This window comes from Caenorhabditis remanei, chromosome I (assembly GCF_010183535.1).
Source record: "Caenorhabditis remanei strain PX506 chromosome I, whole genome shotgun sequence".
NCBI lineage: Eukaryota > Metazoa > Nematoda > Chromadorea > Rhabditida > Rhabditidae > Caenorhabditis > Caenorhabditis remanei.
In genome coordinates, this window is record NC_071328.1 from 7,213,822 (window position 1) to 7,234,568 (window position 20,747).

General features: G+C 36.4%; 6 protein-coding genes across 6 annotated transcripts; 4 read left to right on the plus strand and 2 right to left on the minus strand.

Annotated features, from left to right (window-relative positions):
• Positions 1-236: 236 nt before the first annotated feature.
• Positions 237-4,042, plus strand: GCK72_001381 (uncharacterized protein; the record flags this gene model as incomplete). The annotated part of the gene is made up of 6 exons (XM_053722940.1): positions 237-308; positions 2,159-2,292; positions 3,108-3,314; positions 3,386-3,582; positions 3,628-3,824; positions 3,926-4,042. The coding sequence occupies 6 exons, from the start codon at positions 237-239 to the stop codon at positions 4,040-4,042; spliced, it is 924 nt and encodes a 307-aa protein (XP_053591585.1).
• A 194-nt stretch (positions 4,043-4,236) lies between these two features.
• Positions 4,237-6,546, minus strand: GCK72_001382 (uncharacterized protein; the record flags this gene model as incomplete). Its single annotated transcript, XM_003104997.2, has 11 exons — positions 4,237-4,323; positions 4,418-4,487; positions 4,546-4,620; positions 4,683-4,762; positions 4,806-4,904; positions 5,011-5,104; positions 5,375-5,454; positions 5,549-5,731; positions 5,917-6,044; positions 6,132-6,280; positions 6,455-6,546. The coding sequence occupies 11 exons, from the start codon at positions 6,544-6,546 to the stop codon at positions 4,237-4,239; spliced, it is 1,137 nt and encodes a 378-aa protein (XP_003105045.2).
• Positions 6,547-8,464: 1,918 nt separating this feature from the next.
• GCK72_001383 (uncharacterized protein) lies at positions 8,465-10,233 on the plus strand (the record flags this gene model as incomplete). Its single annotated transcript, XM_003105032.2, has 8 exons — positions 8,465-8,530; positions 8,645-8,815; positions 8,982-9,169; positions 9,217-9,304; positions 9,352-9,428; positions 9,528-9,657; positions 9,726-9,959; positions 10,114-10,233. The coding sequence occupies 8 exons, from the start codon at positions 8,465-8,467 to the stop codon at positions 10,231-10,233; spliced, it is 1,074 nt and encodes a 357-aa protein (XP_003105080.1).
• A 778-nt stretch (positions 10,234-11,011) lies between these two features.
• Positions 11,012-12,032, plus strand: GCK72_001384 (uncharacterized protein; the record flags this gene model as incomplete). The annotated part of the gene is made up of 4 exons (XM_003105060.2): positions 11,012-11,128; positions 11,171-11,331; positions 11,450-11,761; positions 11,822-12,032. 4 exons carry the CDS (start codon positions 11,012-11,014, stop codon positions 12,030-12,032), a joined length of 801 nt encoding a protein of 266 aa, XP_003105108.2.
• Positions 12,033-12,420: 388 nt separating this feature from the next.
• Positions 12,421-15,333, minus strand: GCK72_001385 (uncharacterized protein; the record flags this gene model as incomplete). The annotated part of the gene is made up of 10 exons (XM_053722941.1): positions 12,421-12,529; positions 12,612-12,831; positions 12,889-12,973; positions 13,023-13,297; positions 13,346-13,631; positions 13,807-13,947; positions 14,047-14,122; positions 14,281-14,417; positions 15,136-15,217; positions 15,311-15,333. The coding sequence occupies 10 exons, from the start codon at positions 15,331-15,333 to the stop codon at positions 12,421-12,423; spliced, it is 1,434 nt and encodes a 477-aa protein (XP_053591586.1).
• A 2,631-nt stretch (positions 15,334-17,964) lies between these two features.
• On the plus strand, positions 17,965-18,794 carry GCK72_001386 (uncharacterized protein; the record flags this gene model as incomplete). The annotated part of the gene is made up of 4 exons (XM_003105001.1): positions 17,965-17,977; positions 18,089-18,195; positions 18,281-18,700; positions 18,756-18,794. 4 exons carry the CDS (start codon positions 17,965-17,967, stop codon positions 18,792-18,794), a joined length of 579 nt encoding a protein of 192 aa, XP_003105049.1.
• Positions 18,795-20,747: the final 1,953 nt, after the last annotated feature.

A 20,747-nucleotide genomic window follows, 5' to 3' on the forward strand; every position in this document is an offset into this window, starting at 1 on the left:
CCCCCAATTCCTTCTTTTTTTCTTTTCTTCTCTCTTATTCTTCTTCTTCAGAAGCGACGTCGTCATCTGCTGCGCCTGCGAAGGGGCGTCCTTCCCCCCATGCAGCCTGATGCCGCCCATCTTCTTCTTCTTCTCCATATCTCTTCTTCTTTTTCTCTTTCCCATATTCTCCATTCATTTCTCTACACTCTCTTCGCTCCGCGAGCCCAATCTGTCTGCGTCTCTTTTCTTTCTCTATGTCTCTACTCTCTCTTCCTCTTATTGTACTTCTGATGCTCCGTGTGCTGCCGAGTTTTACGCAATTTCAGGTAATCATAATCATTGAATCGAAACTTTTTGATGATATTATGTTTGGTTTTCGCTAGTGATAATGCTGATTACGTATGTGTGTATTAACTAATAAAAATCTACGTGTAATGTGATTATTATTTCGTATTTCGTTTCGAAGCGTTGAGATTTTCTGAGAACATTTTTTGAAAAAGAAAAAGTTTTTTTGTGGAAGTTTCGAATTTTTCAGAAGGTGGGGTTGAGGTACCGTAGTGTTGAGGTATACTGTATGAAAAATTAGGTATATAACTCGGTTTTTTTGTTCTTAATTAGTTCAATTTTATCTAGCTCAAGAAAAAAACCTTCAAACCTTTTTTTTAAGTTTACCTTTTTTTCGAAATACAAACGATCAATTTTCAAAAATGTTCGAAACACTTCTAGATTCTAGACGAGTTTACCCCGAAAATCTCAGCTCTCTCAATGAAATACAGTTATTCTCACATTTTAGAAGCTTTATCTCATTTATTCCAGAAAATATCGATGCTCCGCCCACTTTTTATTACTAATGAAGACGTTCCGAATCCTTTGTTCTTGTGTACTGTATCTGCTTTATTCATCACACAGCGCACGCAGCAATTACTGAAAGTTCAAAATAAAAATTATGAGGATTGGAGGGAAATCTGAAAATCTGATACATTTCTAATTAGTTTCGAATAAGATTCTGTTATCTGGAACTTTCTGACCTCACGGGAAGTAAGACTAATCAATTATAGTTATTTTATTCACACCAAACTATTTTTGAGATGTTAAAGAGGCTAAGGCCCTTGACTCAAGGTTCGAATCTTGTCCTACCGTAAACCTGCCAAAGAGTCTCTCTCGTAAATCTTGCAAACCCTTTACTTAAGGAACAAGACTACTCTTTTTCTCTAAAATAATAACAGGTGTCTTCCATCGTTTCTTCCCATTGTTCTGACGGATGAGCTGTCATCATCATCATCAAAATGTGCTCCGGGAGCTTCTCTCATTGTCTGCACTACTGCAAAACGAAAAAAAGAGAACAATTGGCATCAATTTGGTTGTCGGAATGGACGAAAGGATCCCTAAGTGGTCCCCATTTTTCAGATGAAGAAGACACTAACGTTTTAAAAGTTTTGAGAAAAATGAGAGAAGAAGAAATTTATATAGAAATGGATGGAAAGGGGTGAAGAAGGGGAGAAACAGTAATTTCTGGGGTAACTGGGTTAAAGACAGAAAAGAGAATTCGTAAAATTATTCGGTTAGACTGTTGCAGATTGTCACTAAAAACTTCACAGTATAATAATCTAGTCTAGTCTAGATCAAACGATCAATCTCGAATCTAGTCTCGAGATCAAACTTACTTCCGAAATCAATCTATCTACCGTATTTATTCATTGTTTTTGCTTCGTTTCCACTGCAAAAAACACTACCGAAACCCATTAAATTCACAGCAATTAATTGGTTTCACTACTACCGTTTGATATCAAATCATATGACTACTTCCTTCCTTTTTTCAGGTGATTATCTCTTGTTTCCGTGTCTTTTTACAAATCTAACCACATGTTACGTGTCCTATAAAACTAGAGCAAAGAATACTTGGATACAGTAATCCTGAGCCAAGGAGGCCTTCGGATATTTGTGGATTCAGACATAGATATTCTGACTTTTGAACAGACACTAAGTAGTAGATATGGGTATTTGAATCGTTGGTATTCAGAGGAAAACCATCTTTCTTTCTGGTTCTCTTCACATAATATTTACATAAATCCAATTTGGTGGATCGAGATTGCGTTAGCATTGTCGAACTAATACTCAATTTCTTTTTTCCTGATTTCTCAAGAGTTGTTCATGATTCATTTTCCGGACATTCCAGGTATTGTATCGAGAGAATCAGGATCAAGTCTGGAACAGTTCTCAGCCAGTTCGATTCTGGGAACTCGTGGAATACAGACCCACGACAACACCTCCTCCAACGACTACGACAGAATGGGTTCCGCCACCAACTACGTGAGTTACAGTTATCCTACAGTAGTCTTTTTTGAGAGCATTTTTCAAAAAGTCTTCTGTAAAATCTGTATCTTTCGATTTATTCCGAACGAGTTCAGTTCCAAATAGTCATAACACAAAAACTATAAAGTTCTCGAACATATTTTCTCAACTTCCAAATATCGAAGTAAACAAGAAAACAAAGGAAACAGGTGAGAGTATCACACATTGAGATGACGTGTTTCCCTCTTGTTTCTATCTTTTTTGTCTTCTTGTTTTCATGAAACGGAAAACGAGAAATTAAGTTTTGATAACCGCAAAAAAGGGAATATCGGGTCGAGACAAGATCATCAACAGATCTGAATGTTTGGTTGATTCGCCGAATTCGAATTATTTAGGTTTTAGTTTTTGTGATTTGTATCCGAGAAGAATGGGTCAGAGATTCCGTATGAAACGGAGTGAAAGCATAGATGACAATGACCTGAAACTGTTTGAGGAAGAATAGCAGAAAACTATTTTCAGCTTTGTATAAAAACTACGATTGTTTGTTGACATGGACATTGGAAACATAGAGAAGGACAATTCTTTGAGAACTATATAGTTTTAATGATTCTGTAGTTTGTGTCTGAAATAAGATTCACTTTTCTGATTCTAGTGATTCGTAAAGTTTCATAAAAGATCCCTGAAACCAGAAAGTGATCGTCCTGAGGCATATTTTGTATGATGACAATAGACTACTACAACAGCTACGAAGCTACAAAAAAAGGTACAAAAACCGCACCCTGGACAGATTGACGTTTTCTCTTGACGTCTTCTGATTTTCATCTGAATTTCAGAACGACTACAACAACAACAACGACGACAGTAGATCCATGTGAATCATCTCATCCGTTGGATTTGACACGTCGTTTACGTGATACCGCTGGATACAATAAGATTTATATGGCCAAAGATTTTTCGACGGCGAGAAATGAATTTCCAGATTTGAGGGGGTTGGCACACAAGCCACCCGCAGATTATCATTGTGGGAAGAGATGTCAGAGGTACGGTATTCAAAGGGAAATCTGAAACAATTTTTTTTAATTTTTGAAAGAGACAGAAATTTGTCTTTTAGATCGAGTCAATTGATACGAAAAATCATAAAAACAGGTCAACCAGCGGAAGCAGAACGTGCATGGTGGGATGAAGATGAATGGGAAGAAGGAAGAAGAAGGCGATCACGGGCGGCCGATTGGAGAGATAATGAAGACGGAACAAGTAATAGCAACAGTCTTCTGTCACGAAATACTGGAACTTCCAGACATATCCTGGGTAAACTTCCTCTTATTTAGACAACTTCAACTTCAGTTGTTTCAGGAATGACGGTAGCAGTCGAGTGTGATGATGAAACTGGAGAATTCAATAGTGGTGGATATTCCCTGTGTACTACATGTCGTGCTGTCCGACACCTTCCATCTACATATTTTCCACGTGTCATCAATGAGTTGATATGCTCTCAAAAAGCGTGTTTACGTGGAGAGGGGAAATGCATTCAGAGAGTTATGCCCATGAAGGTAGGTTAACGTCTTTCGTTCGAGCTTCGAGCCAGTTTTGGATTTGATTTTTATTATCTGCTGTGCCGTCCTCCCTAATTTCCATACTATTAATTTTTTAGGTGCTTCGAAATGTTGGCACCCGTGAATGTGCCCGTTGGCAGATGTCACAGATCGACGTGAGAACATGTTGTGATTGCATGTTGAATCCCAATTCCCCGCTTGTGACTTACTTATAGTGAATACCGTTCAAAATACTACAAGAGTGCCATTCAATCCGAAAACACGAGGAAAACTCTACACACAATCAAGAAAGTAAATAATTAACAAAGAAATGCGAAAAATTGAAGATTTAATAGAAACAGTGAATGCAATGATACAGATCTTATTTTCGATGTAAAAATTATATTCTTTAAAAATGTCCTTCTCGATTTTAAATGTCATCCAGTATTGTCGTCGCTTTGTACACACGATCTTTGTTGAAAACGGTGATTAATGGTCCTCCATTGTGACCTTTTATCTGCAATTTGTGAATTGGAACTGTATGTGACTTCTTTCGTTATCATGTTATATATTAGGGGCCTGTTTGTTTATAATTTCATATCATGTTTTACCTGAATTTCTCCCTCCAATTCTCTATCATCATTTACCACTTCGAATGATTTGCTAGTTTCGAATAGAAACCTGAAAGTAGATGCTTTATGAAACTTGAAATAATAAATTATTTGTTTTTAATTTTTACTTTCTGAAATCTCTTTCCGGTTGGTAGAAGAACAGTTCGGTACGTTCATCGGCTTTCCTATCCATGGACCATTCTCTGTAAGAATAAAACAATTTTTTCGATATAAAAATACCTCAATTTTGACAGTTATGACTTACTTGACAGCTCGAATAGATAACTCCACTGGACAACGTAAGAATCCAAATGTGTTGGCATTGGGGAACAGGCGAGGATGTTTCTGGTAAAAACATGAGTTTACTATTATTAAGAACAAATTAAACCTCTGCAAACATCTCATCAAACATTGTTATCGAAAAATCACAACTATCCAGAAAAACCGCTTCGATGGTCGGTAATTCGAATAATCCAACATCATCGATCTGTAGAAATTCACTTTGAAAGGTTATTTTATGTGTAAAAGATAGTGGCTGTTGCACTTCTTTAAACTGATCTCTAGCTATCTCTTTAAAAAATAATATTGATTACATTAGAAATTGTCAAATGGTGCAGATGAGAACACTTCGACAAAGCTTTCTGTAGGTGGGAATCGAGACTGACGAAGTTGAAGATACGTAGCACTCTGAAAACCAAAACTGACTAGATTACGCTACGAGTGCTTTTCGAAGTTTTCAAAATTTCCAGGTCACTCTTCTGATTCAGGCACTATTATCAGATCGCACACAACCTCCGCCTAAATCCAGCATTAACAAAAAAGATATAAAGAGTTTGGCTCGGTCCTGCTAGCGACAAATATATGAAAAGGGCTATCTCCGTGAGAAAAAAACACGACAAACACAACAAAAAGGAAAAGGATTATGCATTTTATATTGGCTCTTTCCTCTATTCTTACCGAAGGGTTTCACAAGTGTTTCTTGTTCCGACAAACTGGGAAATGAAGTCTGCCACGTAACGAGATTCCATTGATGGTTGCTGCAAGTTTGTTTTTTCTTAAACAATTCCTGTGCAACTTTTAGTCAGAAAAGCTTAATTTACAATTGAACGTTAGGCTTGAAGTGTGACTCACAAGTGGATATGATTTCATTTTCGGAATTCCCAGGTTCAAAATTATGCAATTAGGTGCTAGTCTTCCGAGGATCGGTGCCAGTTCTTTTGCGTATGTGAAATCATAAATAAAGAGTGCAATTCTTTTCACAGGTACATTTGTTCGACAACGTTCACGACGTTCAATGTATCTTCGAATGACATTCTGAAAATATCTCTGTGCAAACTATCGAATAGGATTTTTTACTGCTGCGAAAAAATATGAGCTATCTTTACTAATCAGGTCATTGTTTTTACGAATTAGTTTTTTTTCAATAGTTTTCCATACTGCTTCCTATAAAATTTCATCGATTTTCTTCTCTTTCTCTCTTCATTGAAAATTCAATTTACTTCAATAGCAATTTTGGAGGTTGGCGCGCAAATTTTGATTTCGATTTCGACGTTGTCGAGCTGAATTCGGTCATCCGTCATACAATCCAAACATTTTCCGGCATCCGCAATGGGCATTTCGATGAAATCTAAGAGCAAATACTTTAGAAATGGGTTTACGATTCAGTGATGCCCTCCACAGCATCCATCCATAGAGGACCCCGGATTTTAATCACCATCCAACTGGCACGCAACATCTATTTTGTGTTGTTGACCTCGCTCTCCATTGCTGATGTTGTGAAATTTGATGACGAACGGTTCTGAGACTTCTAGATTCTCGACATCGGCGTCAAATGAAAGTGATTTTTCAGGTGTTCTTTTCCATCTGAAATTGTAACCTTTCGAACATTATAATTGATAAAATGTTCAAAATAATCTCAAACATTAGAGATTCGTGTTTACTAAATAGCTCACTAAAGTCACCCCTTGTAAACTCTTTCTCAAATTTTTCGAAGTGAGGCTTCAACCGGCGTATCCTTACAGTTTCTGAACAGCTTACCTATACGAAGAATCGTTGAATAACGACGAAGAACTCGACTTCGGACTTTCCAAGTTCGAAAAGTTCAGCGAATTTGTCACTGTGCTGTCCATTTTTTTGCTGAATATTGGAAGAAAACTTGTAAAAAACGGAAACATTTCCAAATGGAATTGTCCGAGAAGAGTACACCAAGGTACTGGGTCTCGCATGGAAGAGAAGGGTCGGGCTACTGTGGGCGTAAATAATCTTGTCACACGATCAAAATATCTCACTCGCTGTTTTTCTTATTTTTTTCAGTTATCTCTTCAGAACTTCCTCGGTACTTTTTATTTTGATTTAATCGGATTTCTGATGTTCCTCGCTTTTTCCCTGTTACCTCGAGCTCGAGTTCAAATACCGTTTACTTATTCGTTTTTTTTCGCTGTATCCTTTAATCAGATGTAAATGTCGTCGGGATTTGCTGTACAATGGTTACTAAAATTGGATATTAATCCATCCGACCTTTCAGTTTTTCCACCTTTTCCCAGAAAATCATATTTGTAAAACCCAAATACTTGAATTTCACTTTTTTCTTGAAAACTGCTCAAAAAACGCTGAAGCTTCGTTTACAAAACGCCCTGACACTTCCAATTAAGGCATGCTTCATTTCTATTTTTAAATGTCTATCTTTTTAGGAGTTTCTCATAATTTTCCTTCTTATTTTCCATATATATGTATGTGCTAGTGGCGCCTACGCAGAGTAGTTTAATTTGTGGGTGAAAAGGGCGGGTTTTAGGGGTCGAAAACGATTGGAAGATGCCTGATCCCGGCATTTTTTTCTGAAGGCAATCCAAATGTCCTACTTACCTTAAATCATTAGTTTAACATTCTTTCATGTGTAACAACCACAATACTTTAAAATAAACGACTTTCTTTTCAGTATTTTGGAAGCCTAACGAAAAAAGAAACGAAAACGCCAAAATTTCGAAGATATATTTCAGTTTTGTCATCAAATTGGTGTTTCAATGAATTTTTCATTGAGAAATTGTTGCGTTATTGGCGCTTTTTCGACCCAACTCAGTTTTAATTTTGTGAAATGAAAGATTAATATAAAACGCCACAACAACATGAAATTTCATGCATTCTTCATTCAAAAATATCGAAAATTTTCATTAAAAATGCCCACTTTTTCTCTTTTCCTTTTTCCCCTCTTTACCCCTTATTTTCCACCTCATTAATCATGTTTTTTCGATTAACTTTTCTTTTTTTGTCCCCTTTTTTCCTCTTTTCCCCCTATCCTTTGCCCCGATGCGCGCAGAGAAAAACACGAATGTTGCAATTGTTTGTGTAAAGCACCCCTCTTTTTTCCATCTCTCCTTTTCTTTCTCTCTCTCTGCACGTCTGCGGCATCCGATATGACGAGCAATATCTTTCGATTTTTGCCCGCCTTTTTCCACCTTTTCCCACTTTTTTGTGCCATTTTGCGTTTTTTTCAGTGAATTTTAAAAATTTTCATATTTCTTTATTTGGGCTCTTTCTTTTGGAAAGGCAGAGAAAACCTTTGAGAAAATTAGGCCGGAAACTGGTTGATTTTTAGGCCATTGTATGTTCGGCCACCCACGCCGTTAATGCAATTTGGCAGATGATTTGAATTTTGATCCGATTTCGTTGATAAGAGAAAACTGATAACGATTTATGAATAAAAAAAGGAGAACTCCGAGGGAATCATTTTTCGAATTACTCAAAAAATAATGTGAGACTTCTGAAAAATTCAACCTCAAATTATTATTTTTCAGCTTGAATAGTGTTTGACCTTATTTCCGTGCGAATTTGAAAAACACCTGTCTGCTGTCAAGTAATATTAGAATATTACGGCTTTCCTTTCTATCCAAATATTTTCTCGTGATTTTGGGTTGCCTGCCTATATAAACTGAAAATGCGTGTTTTCTACCTTACGTCATTTCTATCTTACGTATGCGTTTTTTCTCAAATCTCGCTACTATCTGCTTCTTTTTGTACAATTGTATCATCAAATCAGATTTCTTTTCAGCCATGGGATGTATTATGAGCCAAGAAGATGAGGCAGCAAAGCGCAGATCAAAAAAGATTGATAGATTGGTATGGTTTTTGTTTTTTTTTAACAAAATGAGAAAGATTGTAATTTTTGAACGAAAAAAAGATTAAATAAATTTCCCACATTCAGAAGTTAGGAGTCTGAAAATTTTTTTTCAGCTGAGGGAAGATGCAGAAAGTTCGAATCGTACTGTCAAATTGTTGCTTCTTGGAGCTGGTGAATCGGGAAAGTCGACGATATTGAAGCAGATGCGTATCATTCACGATGTTGGATACACGACTGAAGAAAGAAAAGTGTTCCGTGGTGTTGTGTATGGAAATATCATATTGGTATGGATTATAATTTCAGGGAATTTTGGAAATTGTATCCACTCCAAAAGACTATTTTTGTTTCGCAAATCGTTGCTTAAAACAAGCTGACATTTCGCCTACTCACTTTTTAAAATAGGAAAACCTCATTATGCAGTTATTTTATTCATAATTATACATTTTTCAGTCCCTCAACGCTATCATTCGCGCCATGGAACAGCTTCAAATCAGTTTTGCCACTATGGATCATGAATCCGACGCCCGAAAACTTTTGATGTTCAGTACGACTGGAGAAGAAGATGAACTGCCGGAAGAACTTGTCGTATTAATGAAAAGTGTGTGGTCAGATGAGGGAATCCAGAAGGCGTTGGAAAGGTTTGTTATATTCAATGAGTTTCTCACCACGTCTCTAACTATCTCAGATCCCGGGAATATCAGCTCAACGATTCAGCTGGCTATTATCTGAGCCAACTTGACAGAATTTGTGCTCCCAATTATATTCCAACGCAGGTAAAAAAATAACTATCAAAATCAGTTTTGTTTAAAATTATTTCCAGGATGACATTCTTCGAACAAGAATCAAAACTACGGGAATCGTGGAAACACAATTTGTGTACAAAGATCGTCTTTTCCTGTAAGAATTTTATCATGCCTACTAAAATTAAATAATCTGCCGAGAAAGTTCACAAATGATATGCAATTTTGTCTACATAGAACGATTATACGTTTTCAGAGTGTTTGATGTCGGAGGACAACGGTCGGAAAGAAAAAAGTGGATTCATTGCTTCGAAGATGTCACCGCTCTGATTTTCTGCGTTGCACTGTCAGAATACGATATGGTGTTGGTGGAGGATTGTCAGACGGTGAGTGCACTTTGATACATTCAGAATCCTTTATATTCTACTCAAATAAAATGTTCATTATCTTGTAGAATCGCATGCGAGAATCACTGAAATTATTCGATTCGATTTGCAACAACAAATGGTTCACCGAAACGTCAATCATTCTTTTCTTGAATAAAAAGGATCTTTTCGAGGAGAAAATTCAGAAATCTCCACTGACGCATTGTTTCCCAGAATATACTGGAGCAAATAATTACGAAGAAGCATCTGCTTATATTCAACAGCAATTCGAAGAAGTTAACAAGAGGACAGCCGGACAAAAGGTAAGTTTTATCGAAAAATAGAAATTCCAATTTCAAAAAATCTTGAAGCCCATCTGAAAACAAAACCATGTAAAAGTGTTATCAGAAAGATAGCCTGTTCTAAATTATATTTACCAATTTCTGCTCAAACAACTAATATCTTTATTCTCATAAGAATCAGGAAATCTACACTCAATTCACATGTGCCACCGACACGAACAACATTCGATTCGTTTTTGACGCCGTCACTGACATCATTATTCGAGATAACCTTCGTACTTGTGGACTCTACTAACATCGCTTTTACCTTCATTATTATTTTATTCAGCTTTTCGAGACGGAACTTTTAATTTTTGGGACAAATTGCCTAGAAAATGGAAAGTTGTGTGATTGTTTTTCATTTTTCCAGTATTGGCAAGCTTAATTATTTTTGTATTTTGTTCAACCCCAAATGTTAAAAATTCCCTCTCAAACGCTAGCGTATTTTATATAGTTATTTTCCATCTCCTCGATACCAAAAATTCCGGTATTTATGTATTGACCATAACCATTCTCTTTTTCCGTCACAATCCCACTGCTCTATTTATACGGTTATTTTTTTCTATTTTCCGTGCTTTTTCACTCCCATTTCAACCCAATTTTCTGTGCTCTTCTTATGCTCTTTTTTCTTATGCCTTACTGAACACGCCCAATTTTTACTGGTAACTCCCCCAAATCTTTCACTGACAAAAACCATACTGATCATTTGATTTACTGAAAAAATAGGTTTTTCATAAATTTGAACTTTTTGAAAACGCGTGACATTCAGAATTCCAGCACTTTTTCTCCAAAAATGCCTATTAGCGAATTTCTTCCGTTTGTCGGCAGTTTCATAGAATTTTGGAAGAAACGGAAATGCGCATCTTACACTGGATAATATTTGCATATCTATCGGTCGTGGTACACTCTAGATATCGATTCAGATTCCGTGAGTTTCAAAATGTCTCAATTGAGAACTCTTTTCGATTGAAGATACATGTATAAAGGAAGATCAAAACATTTTGGATCGTGAAAATCTTGTTTCTCTTCGTCAAATGGCATTTATTGATGATGGAAGTATTAGTTCTTATAAGAAAATGAAATTGGCTGAAGTTGGAATTGGAATTGAACACGGATCGATTTTGCAAAATTTGACAACTGGTTATGAAACGGTACGGGCATCTGGACAAATGGAAACACAGACATATCTTTAGGGCGCCGAATCAACGCTTCGTGTTCTCGAATTTTATGGTTCCGATCGGTTTATCGTTATCAATTTCTGGACTCGTACTTATTATTTCATGAAAAGAAACGACAAATATATGATGAGATCGAATAAACCAACAATCAAACCAAGTTTTGATCACTTTGTTCGGTGAGGAAATGAAAACTGTTTTCACTGGATAGTAAAACCAGGGGACATCCAGTGAAAACTCCAGTAACTGGAATTCTTGTTTTCCCAGATAAATATCTTTCTTTGTTTTTTTTTCCAGAATCTATTTCATTTGTGCTCCTGGAAACGCTCGAAGTGCTTTGATTCTATTTGGAGAGCAGGCGACACTTCGAAAACTGAAAGGAAGCGACGGCGATTCGGATGTCACAAAGTCAGCAAAATCAAAGAAAAAAACGAAGAGAAGAGCGCCAATTGAGATGGAAATTGGGAATAAAACAATGAAAAGATGTAGAAAAAATAAGAAAAACAGAGAGAAGAGATCGAATAAATCAAATGAAAAACAAGTTAATCGAGATATTTCGAAAGCAGTTCCGAATAAAAAGGACACGAGAAGAATGGAAAGAAGAGCTCTGTGAGTTCACGGCGGGGAATTGAGATGTATATTGAGAGAGTACTGTAATTGAATTTCCAGAATCTTCCTGAAAGTCTCACTGGTTTTCGCTCATTTTGGTTTCGGAGTGGCCATTTTCATCAATCTTTTGGCTTTGCTCGGATTCTTCTTGTATTTCAAAAGAGTCAAACCAATTCCAGTTGTTGTGAAAGAGAAAGGGGAAAAGGAACCTGGGAAAGTGGCTGCAACTACGACTGATACAAAAACGAAATCGGATAAGAAAGACAAGTGAACTCTCTGATAGTAGTTGACTTATTCAAGAGAATGAAGATATTTTAGTTCTGATTGAATTTCAGAATTATATTAAATTAAAAACTATTCAAACAAAATTGGTTACGGTGTGATTTGCAGTGTATATACTATGAATAAGGATACATTTTTTCATAAAGATTTATCAATAAATACAAAAAGAAATTAAAGAAAAAACAGAAAAAAAAACGTGACTGACGACGGATGATTGGAGATACCCGAAACATTGAGGAGGAGCAAACAGAGGAACAAATACAAAAATTAAAGAAAAATTCCAGAAAAAAGGAGGGGAAACATGGAAGAAACGAGACTAGAATCGTCATGATGATCTTGTGTTTTGGAGAACTAGAATCGATTAAAATAGGAATAAATTAAACGCAGACTTGACATGATCTGGGGCACCTCAGACGCATTTCTGGCCAGTTTTCACAAGCTCCGCCTTGCGCCCAAGACGGGCAGAGAGAGTCATGATCTACGCATCTGAAAAAAGAGATTTATGAAAGAAAACTAGTTCTTAATCAGATTTGAATAACTTTTCAAAAATGTCTGAAGTTTTACTCACCGCTTTGGCGGTGCTCTATGAGTGTTTGATGGTAACTCGATTGTTTTGGCTGCGATAACTTTCACAGCTTCCCACGTCTCACGAGCAGTTGGAATAATCTGGTTTTCAGCCAACAAAAATCCATCCCAAACTTGTTCTTCTGGTCTCAACTCGAATAGGAATGAGTATTTGACATGAGCTTTTCCCTTGGCCCAATCTTCTGAACCACCGGATGCTGGGTCTGAAGTTTATAAAGTTTTTTTTCTGATAATTTCTGAATTTTCTGCGAAAAACTTACAGAGAGTATCAGCCCCAGTTCCTACTTTATATTGAGTGTTGTATACGCTATTCAATGCTTGAGCTGCTGATAAAGCTGTTGATCTCTGAAAATATATTTGTCCAATCTCTGGATTTCGAGTTTTCTCAACTCACCAAATCATTCAAATCATTGGAATAAGTCCTAACTTGATGTCCAAATGGATACATCAAAATCTGAGAATACGAGTGGAAAGTCAAGAAAGTGGAGATTCGATGTCTTTGAACAAAGTCTCTAACAGCGGCAGTTTCTGGCTCAGAGAATGCATAAGCTCCTTGATAGATTTCAGAGCATGGATCAGTCGAAGAGCCAACTTGTCCGAAGAACCAATCGAAGTTTCTATTCAGATCTACTCCTTGACAACACGTTGTTGTTGGTGGTTGGAATAGCCCTGAAAATGAACCACTTTCCCCAATTCCAGTCAATTGTCTCTACTAACCAGTTGCTTGTTGAATACACTTTGGTGGTGATCTGTTCTTTCTCCACAATCGAATTTCTGGATCATTACTACTTCTACTGTATTCATAACCATCTGGATTGAGAAGTGGAACAATATACCATTCCAATGTATCCACAAACTGTCTTATTTGAGCATCTTTATCATATTGAGTCACCAGTTGATGAATGAAATAGAGTACTGTAGACGGGGAGACCCATTCGCGTGCATGAATACCACCGTCAACCCAGATTCCTCGTTTCGTTCCACCGTTTCGCTTGTTTGTTATCTGATAATATTGACCTTTTAGTAGGTTTTATACCACCGTAAACCGTAAATTTTTTGGAACGTGTGAAATTTTAAGCTGGAAATTTCGAGTAAATCAAAAAATCTTTAGAATTAGGTATCTTTTGTTTTCCCCTTTGAATAGAGTTACTGTAGAATTACTGTATCGTCTAACTCACTTTAATCAATGGAATCTGTCTTCCTTCATGAGTCGTTCCAATTGGCTGAACTGATACTAACTCTGGGTATGTGATGGCTAGAGAATTCAAATAGTTGATGACGTCAGCAAACGAATGATATTGAGCCAGATTGAATTGAACCTGAAAGACAAAGAAACTTTTAAAAGATGATAACTGAATTTTTTAGATTATCTAATCTTTTCATGCATTACTTTTCTTTCCCATCCGATTGTTTCTTACCTTTTGTTCCCTCCAATCGTGTAATCGAACCTGTTTTCGCAGTTTATCCCGTTTCTCCTTCTGCTCGACAATCACTCTGTAAATTTAATCCCGTCATAATTCCCAATTGGTCATCCGTGACTATGCTATTCAAGGGACATTCTGTTCGATTCTTTCTGGTCAATAAACATCAATGTTCACAATTAAATGGCAGAAAAGAAACATCGTCGAGTGCTCTTTTCTTCTAAAACTCACTTCTGAACATCATCAATCATAACTGAATGAGCTATCGAGTGATCATCCATTTCTTGTAAAAACTTAGGTGTCTTCTCATCAGAAATCATCACATGGACCTCCTTTCCGGCTTCTGATGGAGATTTCCAGAAGTCTAACTGAAAATTATTTGCTGTTGACTGTCAGAAACTCTCGAAATAAAAATTTTAGGTGTTGCATTTTTTTTTCAAATTCCATTTATCCCCTCGTTTTTCTCGAGTTTCTTTCTCTTCAGATACGTTCCACCACCCTCCAAACCATTCAAAAGTATTACAATAGTGTCTCTGATGCATAGAAAAAAAGAAAATCATAATCATCGCCATGCCGCCCGTTTTCTTCAGTGATTCAATCAGTTTTCTCTTTTTTCTGACATGTTACATTGTTGTTTTACATATAGAACAACCTGTTCTCAGAAGGACAAAAAGAGAAAAAGGGGACTTTTTGAAAGTGTAAGAATGAGGGAAAAGCATGTTCACTGTCACTTTGTATTGTGTATTTGGGAAAATGATTAGAGATGAAAATGAAAACGAAATTCATTGTGTTCTTTGAAAAATGACACTTTTTCTGTTTTCGAAGACAAAATATGTCGAATGAGTACTTTGAGATGGCTACTGTAATCTTCGAGCCAAGGGTCTCAAGACATTATATTTCTCGCTCAGTGTTATTCAAATGCTCAAAAAAGTTATCAGATCAGTTTTGTAACTTTATTCTAACGAAACTTTTTCGAACTGTTTTTTCAGTCTCGGCAAAAACAGTAAGAAATTTCCCACACTGAATGTTAAAAATATGATAAAATTTTGAAGTTAGACTTTAGAAACAATTACACGTCTAACATACCTTCACATCATGCATATACAAATTCTGTAAAATATCTACTTGATCTTGTGTTGTCGGCTGCACTCTCCATACTGTGAACTTTCTGTAAAAAATAATTTCAAGTTGAATTTTTAAGCACGATAAAGCCACAATATGTTTCTAATTTTCCTAATCCCAGCTGGAACTCAAAATTCACGAGGACACGGCTATCAATCGCATTCAGAATCAAAAATGAGATATAAATCCGTGGCGCAGACGGCATCAAAAGAAATATGAACTGTAGATCAAGATCTTATCCTTTCTTTTTTCTCAAGGTGGAACGTAAAGAAAAAAGGATTTTCCGTTGAGAGAAGAGTGAGATAGCAACTTTGAGATTGCGGAATTAATGTTTGTTTAGTACTGAAAAATGAGAGTTAAAATAAGATGAGTTGATGATCATAAGAAAAACTGAAATACTCCAGAAAAGAAAATCTGGTTCTTGAAGTTTGAAACTAATTTTATTATGAATTTCAAAGCTTTTCAAAATTCTGAAACTAGGGAAAAACTTTCATAAAGAAGTCAAGATTTTATGAACATGATAAATCTCATGATCTTTATCTCTTACAGTAATACTCTCGACAAAATCTCGAAATGTATTTTATAGATAACGATTTTCAAATAATGCATCTTCGAAATCAAAAGTCGAAATTTAGAACATGAATTCCAAAAAGTCTAGACCTAATCTATACACATATATATCCTAAACACTTTCCATCATCATCATCTCATTTTTTACTCTCTCTCCGCCATCATCTCGACATATCATAACGATCATCATCACCGCCTAAGATCATAAATAAGAGGCGCGGATTTAGCCGCTTTGTCATGTAATTACGGAGATATCCTTGATATATATTCATGGGCATATCTCTAGGAGAAACAGGTTTCATCCATGAAACATTATATAACAATCCTCCCAAAAAACTCAACAAAAAATTGAACCCACTTCTGATGTGCCGCTATTTCCAGTACTAGGAAACTGGAGAAGATAAGAAAGAAGACGTTCATTATCTGATGTCCTCTTCGGGTCCCCCAGTGAAAACCTTAACGGGGAGAAAAAGGATGCCCTCCGTCGCGCGGGGCGAAAAAGAGTGTTCCTTTGAAACTGTCCAGACGCAGACCGCCAAACAAAATCAGGCCCCGCCCAAATTTTCATCCGCGCGGCCCCCCGTCCGCCTGTACACATTACTAGAAGAAGAAGAAGATGAAGAAGAAGAAGAAGAAGCATCTCCTACAGAAGCATCAGAAGAAGCAAGCACGACGCATTGTTTGCGCAATGGGATGTTTGTTTTTCCCTATGCGCTTTAGACCGCGGAGGCGCGGACAGTCTAAAGACGCGACCCTCTGAAGCGCCGCGTATTTCGAAAACGAAACGTGTAAATCGGTTTCAAAGAGACAGTGGCGCCTAAGAGGTTGACCGAGGAGGGCTAAGTACTCTAAAGCTTAGAAGTCACCGGAAAAAAACCGAAAGGTACAAAAGTGAAGAGCCCGTTTTCGGGGAGAGTGAAATGACCAAGTGACCGCTAATTGGAAGTGAAGTTTTTTGATTTGAGAAATGACTGTCGGCGAGTTATTTTTAGGGGGAGAAGGGCGGTCTGATAGAGGTTTGAAGTTGATGGTCGGAGCACAATAACATGCTCTCTTAACTGTACTGATCAAGGCTCTTTTTTCAAGGTTCCAGCTCACCGAGGCGTCAATGGTTCACTATCAAATTTGGAAGATATGCATTGCTCATCTTCTTGACTGAAAGTCGCCGTTGTCTGAATTAAATGCAACTGACTGATTCGTCATCTTCTTTTCTTCAATCATGAACTTGAAATACCAGAAACTCTGAGACTATAAATGCTTCTCAGGCGGCTTTTGTCTGTCTCTTGAAAAGTTTAGATATTTTATTAGTGATAAACTGCAAACTCTCGACAAGATACCCCTACTGTTCAGATGTGATCCCAAATACTCCAAACTATCTATTGAAATGCTCCAGACTGAGTTCTCAATTTCGGTCATGAACTACTATAGTATCTAGTGTCAAACCTGTTCCAAAATGGGATAACAAGCTGAACCAACATTGAGATTGGTTTTTTTAGCATACTATACACAACAAACCGTGCTCCGTATAATTTGTTTTCAGACAGGTGAGAGCGAAAATATTTTCGTAGTACAGTCACGGTCAGAGTACTAAAAATATTACTCACGACAAGTCATGGACATAATATGGAATCTGAATGTAAAAAAAACATCTTGGCGCCATTTTACAATTTCTCCATTTCTTATTTAAAGTGTCTTTCGAAATCTTTGTATACAAATGAATTGCACTCTGATCAACATGGACCTGATCTTCTTTATCATCCCGTATTCTTGCCATAACCCTATTCTTAGGTACACAGAAAAAGAGAAGTATTGTCCTCTCAGACTTCCGGAAAGGGTGGTCAAACATCGAAGTCAATAATCAGTTTTTACACAGAAAATTTGAAAATGAATGATTTTTTTGTAGATGCTTGGGACCTCTAATTGCTAAAACATATATTTAGGGAATCTGGTAAAAAACTGAAAACTGCATGAATCGAAAAATCAAATAGAATATTTTTACGTGTACTGTATCTTCGGAAAAATTAATGAGTTTCCATAAAACTCTTTCCAGAATTGTTCCGTGAACTCTCATTAAATTTTTATCTGAAAATCATGAAACACAGAAACATTGGATATTCCACGTGGTTTCTCCTTTGTCCCCCTAATTCCGAAATTTCAAAATTCATTTCAGACTTTAATTTATTGTTCTGTCATTTCCTTTTTGACTGAAAACACGTCCAAACAATGCCAACTGAAAGTAAGTTTTCAGCTTCAGGTGATTCATCCGTCCTTCCAGATGTCCGTTCACTTCTGTCAAACTGAGCTAACATTTCTATCTGAAAATGAAACAACTCCATTAAACTTTTAGAGGCCTCTTCATCATCTTCCTCCCCGTGGATCAAAGTTGTCATATTCGTATTTGTTGGCATTCTTATTGTCGCAGGCATCGTTTTTGCTGTCATTTTCTGCATGAAGGTGTGTATATTTGTCCGGATGTCCACATCTTTCTTTGAATCAGTTTCTTGGATTCCCTCTTTCCACACGAACAAAAATATTTCAGAAAAATAAGAAGAAGGCGGAAGAGGAAAAGAAAAAGAAGGGCTCATCAAGCAGTTCCTCAAAAAGCAAGAGCAACAAGGACAAAAAGAAAAAGAAGAAGACGAGAGTTGTCTCATCATCCTCCAAGAAATCAGCCAAAGTTGCTGTTCCACCACCACGTGGTCGTTCAATCATTCCTCAGATTCCGCTTCGAACGAAATCTACGGATGAAACAGTTACACCAACGACCTCATTCACCTCTTCTCCAACTCATGAAGTGGCTCCACCTGCACCATCTGCACATCGCCCTCCAATTTTGCCGCCTCTAGGATTGGCTCCACCAGTTGATGACGGGCAAAGAGCATCGGATGAGCAGAATGCATCGAGAGATAATGTAACTGTTTTGTGCACTTATGGAAATGGATGGAAGGCCAAAGGAAAGGTGAGACTTTTAAAGCTTAGGAATACAGATAAATACTTCTTCTTATTCTTTCCAGCCTCCACCAGATTTCTCATTCTCGATCGAATCGGAATGATCTCATCGACACATTGGAAACTAAGAAGGGTAGAACTCAAAATCACAGTTTTTATACTTGTTTCGCTTGCTTTTTTTGTAATAAAATTGATTTTGGTGTTTTTGAACTCCGGACTTTGAGTCTCACTTGGAGAACACTAAAGACGTTTCGCTTATTAAAACATAGCGGTTCACAGATAAGCAGACATCAAAAATCGGACCTGCCCGCATTCAAAAGTGAGTACCCATTTTTTACCAAAATTTTTTGAAATTCTTTGAAAAATTAGAGTAAAAATGCTTAAATTTTCATACATATTCACATTTTGATTCAATTTTAAAGTTTTAGTCGAAAACTATACTTTTCCAAAAAAAATTCAAAAAATTTCAAAAAAAATTCAAATTTTTCAAAACATGCTTCAAAACGGCGCGGTCCGTGACAAGTCTGCAGATAAATGTTTTTTCTCTAATGGTGATTTCTGGGCGACTAGATAGAGGACACTAAATTCAACTGACCCTGTTTCTCATTTACAGTACATCAGTCGACTCTCAATTTGAATAACACATCAATAAATAGAAAAATTTGGATCAACTGTAGAGTCAGGTTGATCAGAAGAAAGAAAATGAATCATAGAATGAACTTTTGATTGTTTGAAGTGTTATCTCCAATTCTCCAAAATTGTTTGTATTTTTATTAAATTCCAACCTGAAAACCTAAAAACCTGTAATAATGTCATGTGTCGAGACTCGAGATTTCCCACCCTCATTTGCTGTATTCAGTGTGATCTCATCATCATTTTTAAGATTTCTCACGTCAGTCAAAAATATTTCTAATCAGCAGATATTAATATGAAAGTTCTGAATTCGTTCAAAATCGAAAAAGTTCAGTAGAATCTGCTGTAATTGATTTTTGAGCCAGGTCTCGTATTCGTGGCATCAATACAGTTTATGTAAGTGAAATAATTACAAGATTTTTAGAATTTGAAGTAAAATTGTAAGTTTAGTCACGAAAATACAGTATAGCATTCCAAACAAGTAGTTTTAATTAAATGAAAAGGAAGTAACCAATCATCAAATGTCCATTCTTTATCTCAAAAATGTTCTTCTTCTTTTTTCTTCTCTTTTTTTTTCTTGATTACTGATCTCGATAATTCGATTAGTACTATCAATTGGTTACGTAGTACGCCGTTCTGATGATCTACCTCTTTTTTCCTTTTTCCCTTTAAATATTTCGGTTTTTTCATCAGATAGGCATGAATAGAACAGGAACAAATCGTCTTTTCTCGTGAATCATATGATTTTTCGATTGTAATGTTTTCTTTTTTCTCTTTTTGATTGTGGTGTCAATTCTTGAAAAGTGAAAGTGATAAGATATACTGAAAGGTGTAAAGATAAGAACAATTTATAGTTTTAGTAGGAGAGGAAGTAATGAAATGGGGACCGTCGTGAAGAAATTTCAAATGTTGAGTTCCGTGTTTAAAAAAAGTTATAACAGTAAGCTTCATGTGTACCTCATCCATAACTTCAAAGCTAATAGATATACGATAATTTCTCCTGGTTATTAGGAACAAGACACAACTTAAAAACGTTCATTTTGTTGCTAAACGCTGATGACATAATACCGACATGCATCATTCCAATTAGTGCCCTGCCAGATAATCGGAACTTTTTCATTCGGTCGTTCAGCTTCATTGTCCTGTCACTTCTCTACGTTCAGGGGGATTTCCCAGTTTTAGCTAACCGTCAGTTTGGATCTCAATTATCCTGTCTAACTTATTCCATTGTCATTTCTGACATGGTAGAACTTGAACAGTTATGTATGTTTAGCTGTGGTTGTTGGGTTTTGATTTTTTGTAATTTCAGTTATTATTAGCTACAGTAAACCTTTTCAGAACATTTTCTATTCAGAGCTGTTTTTTTATCTAATTCGTAGTTTTATCAGATTTATCCTATTCAGAAATGGCTCTGTTTGAAGAAA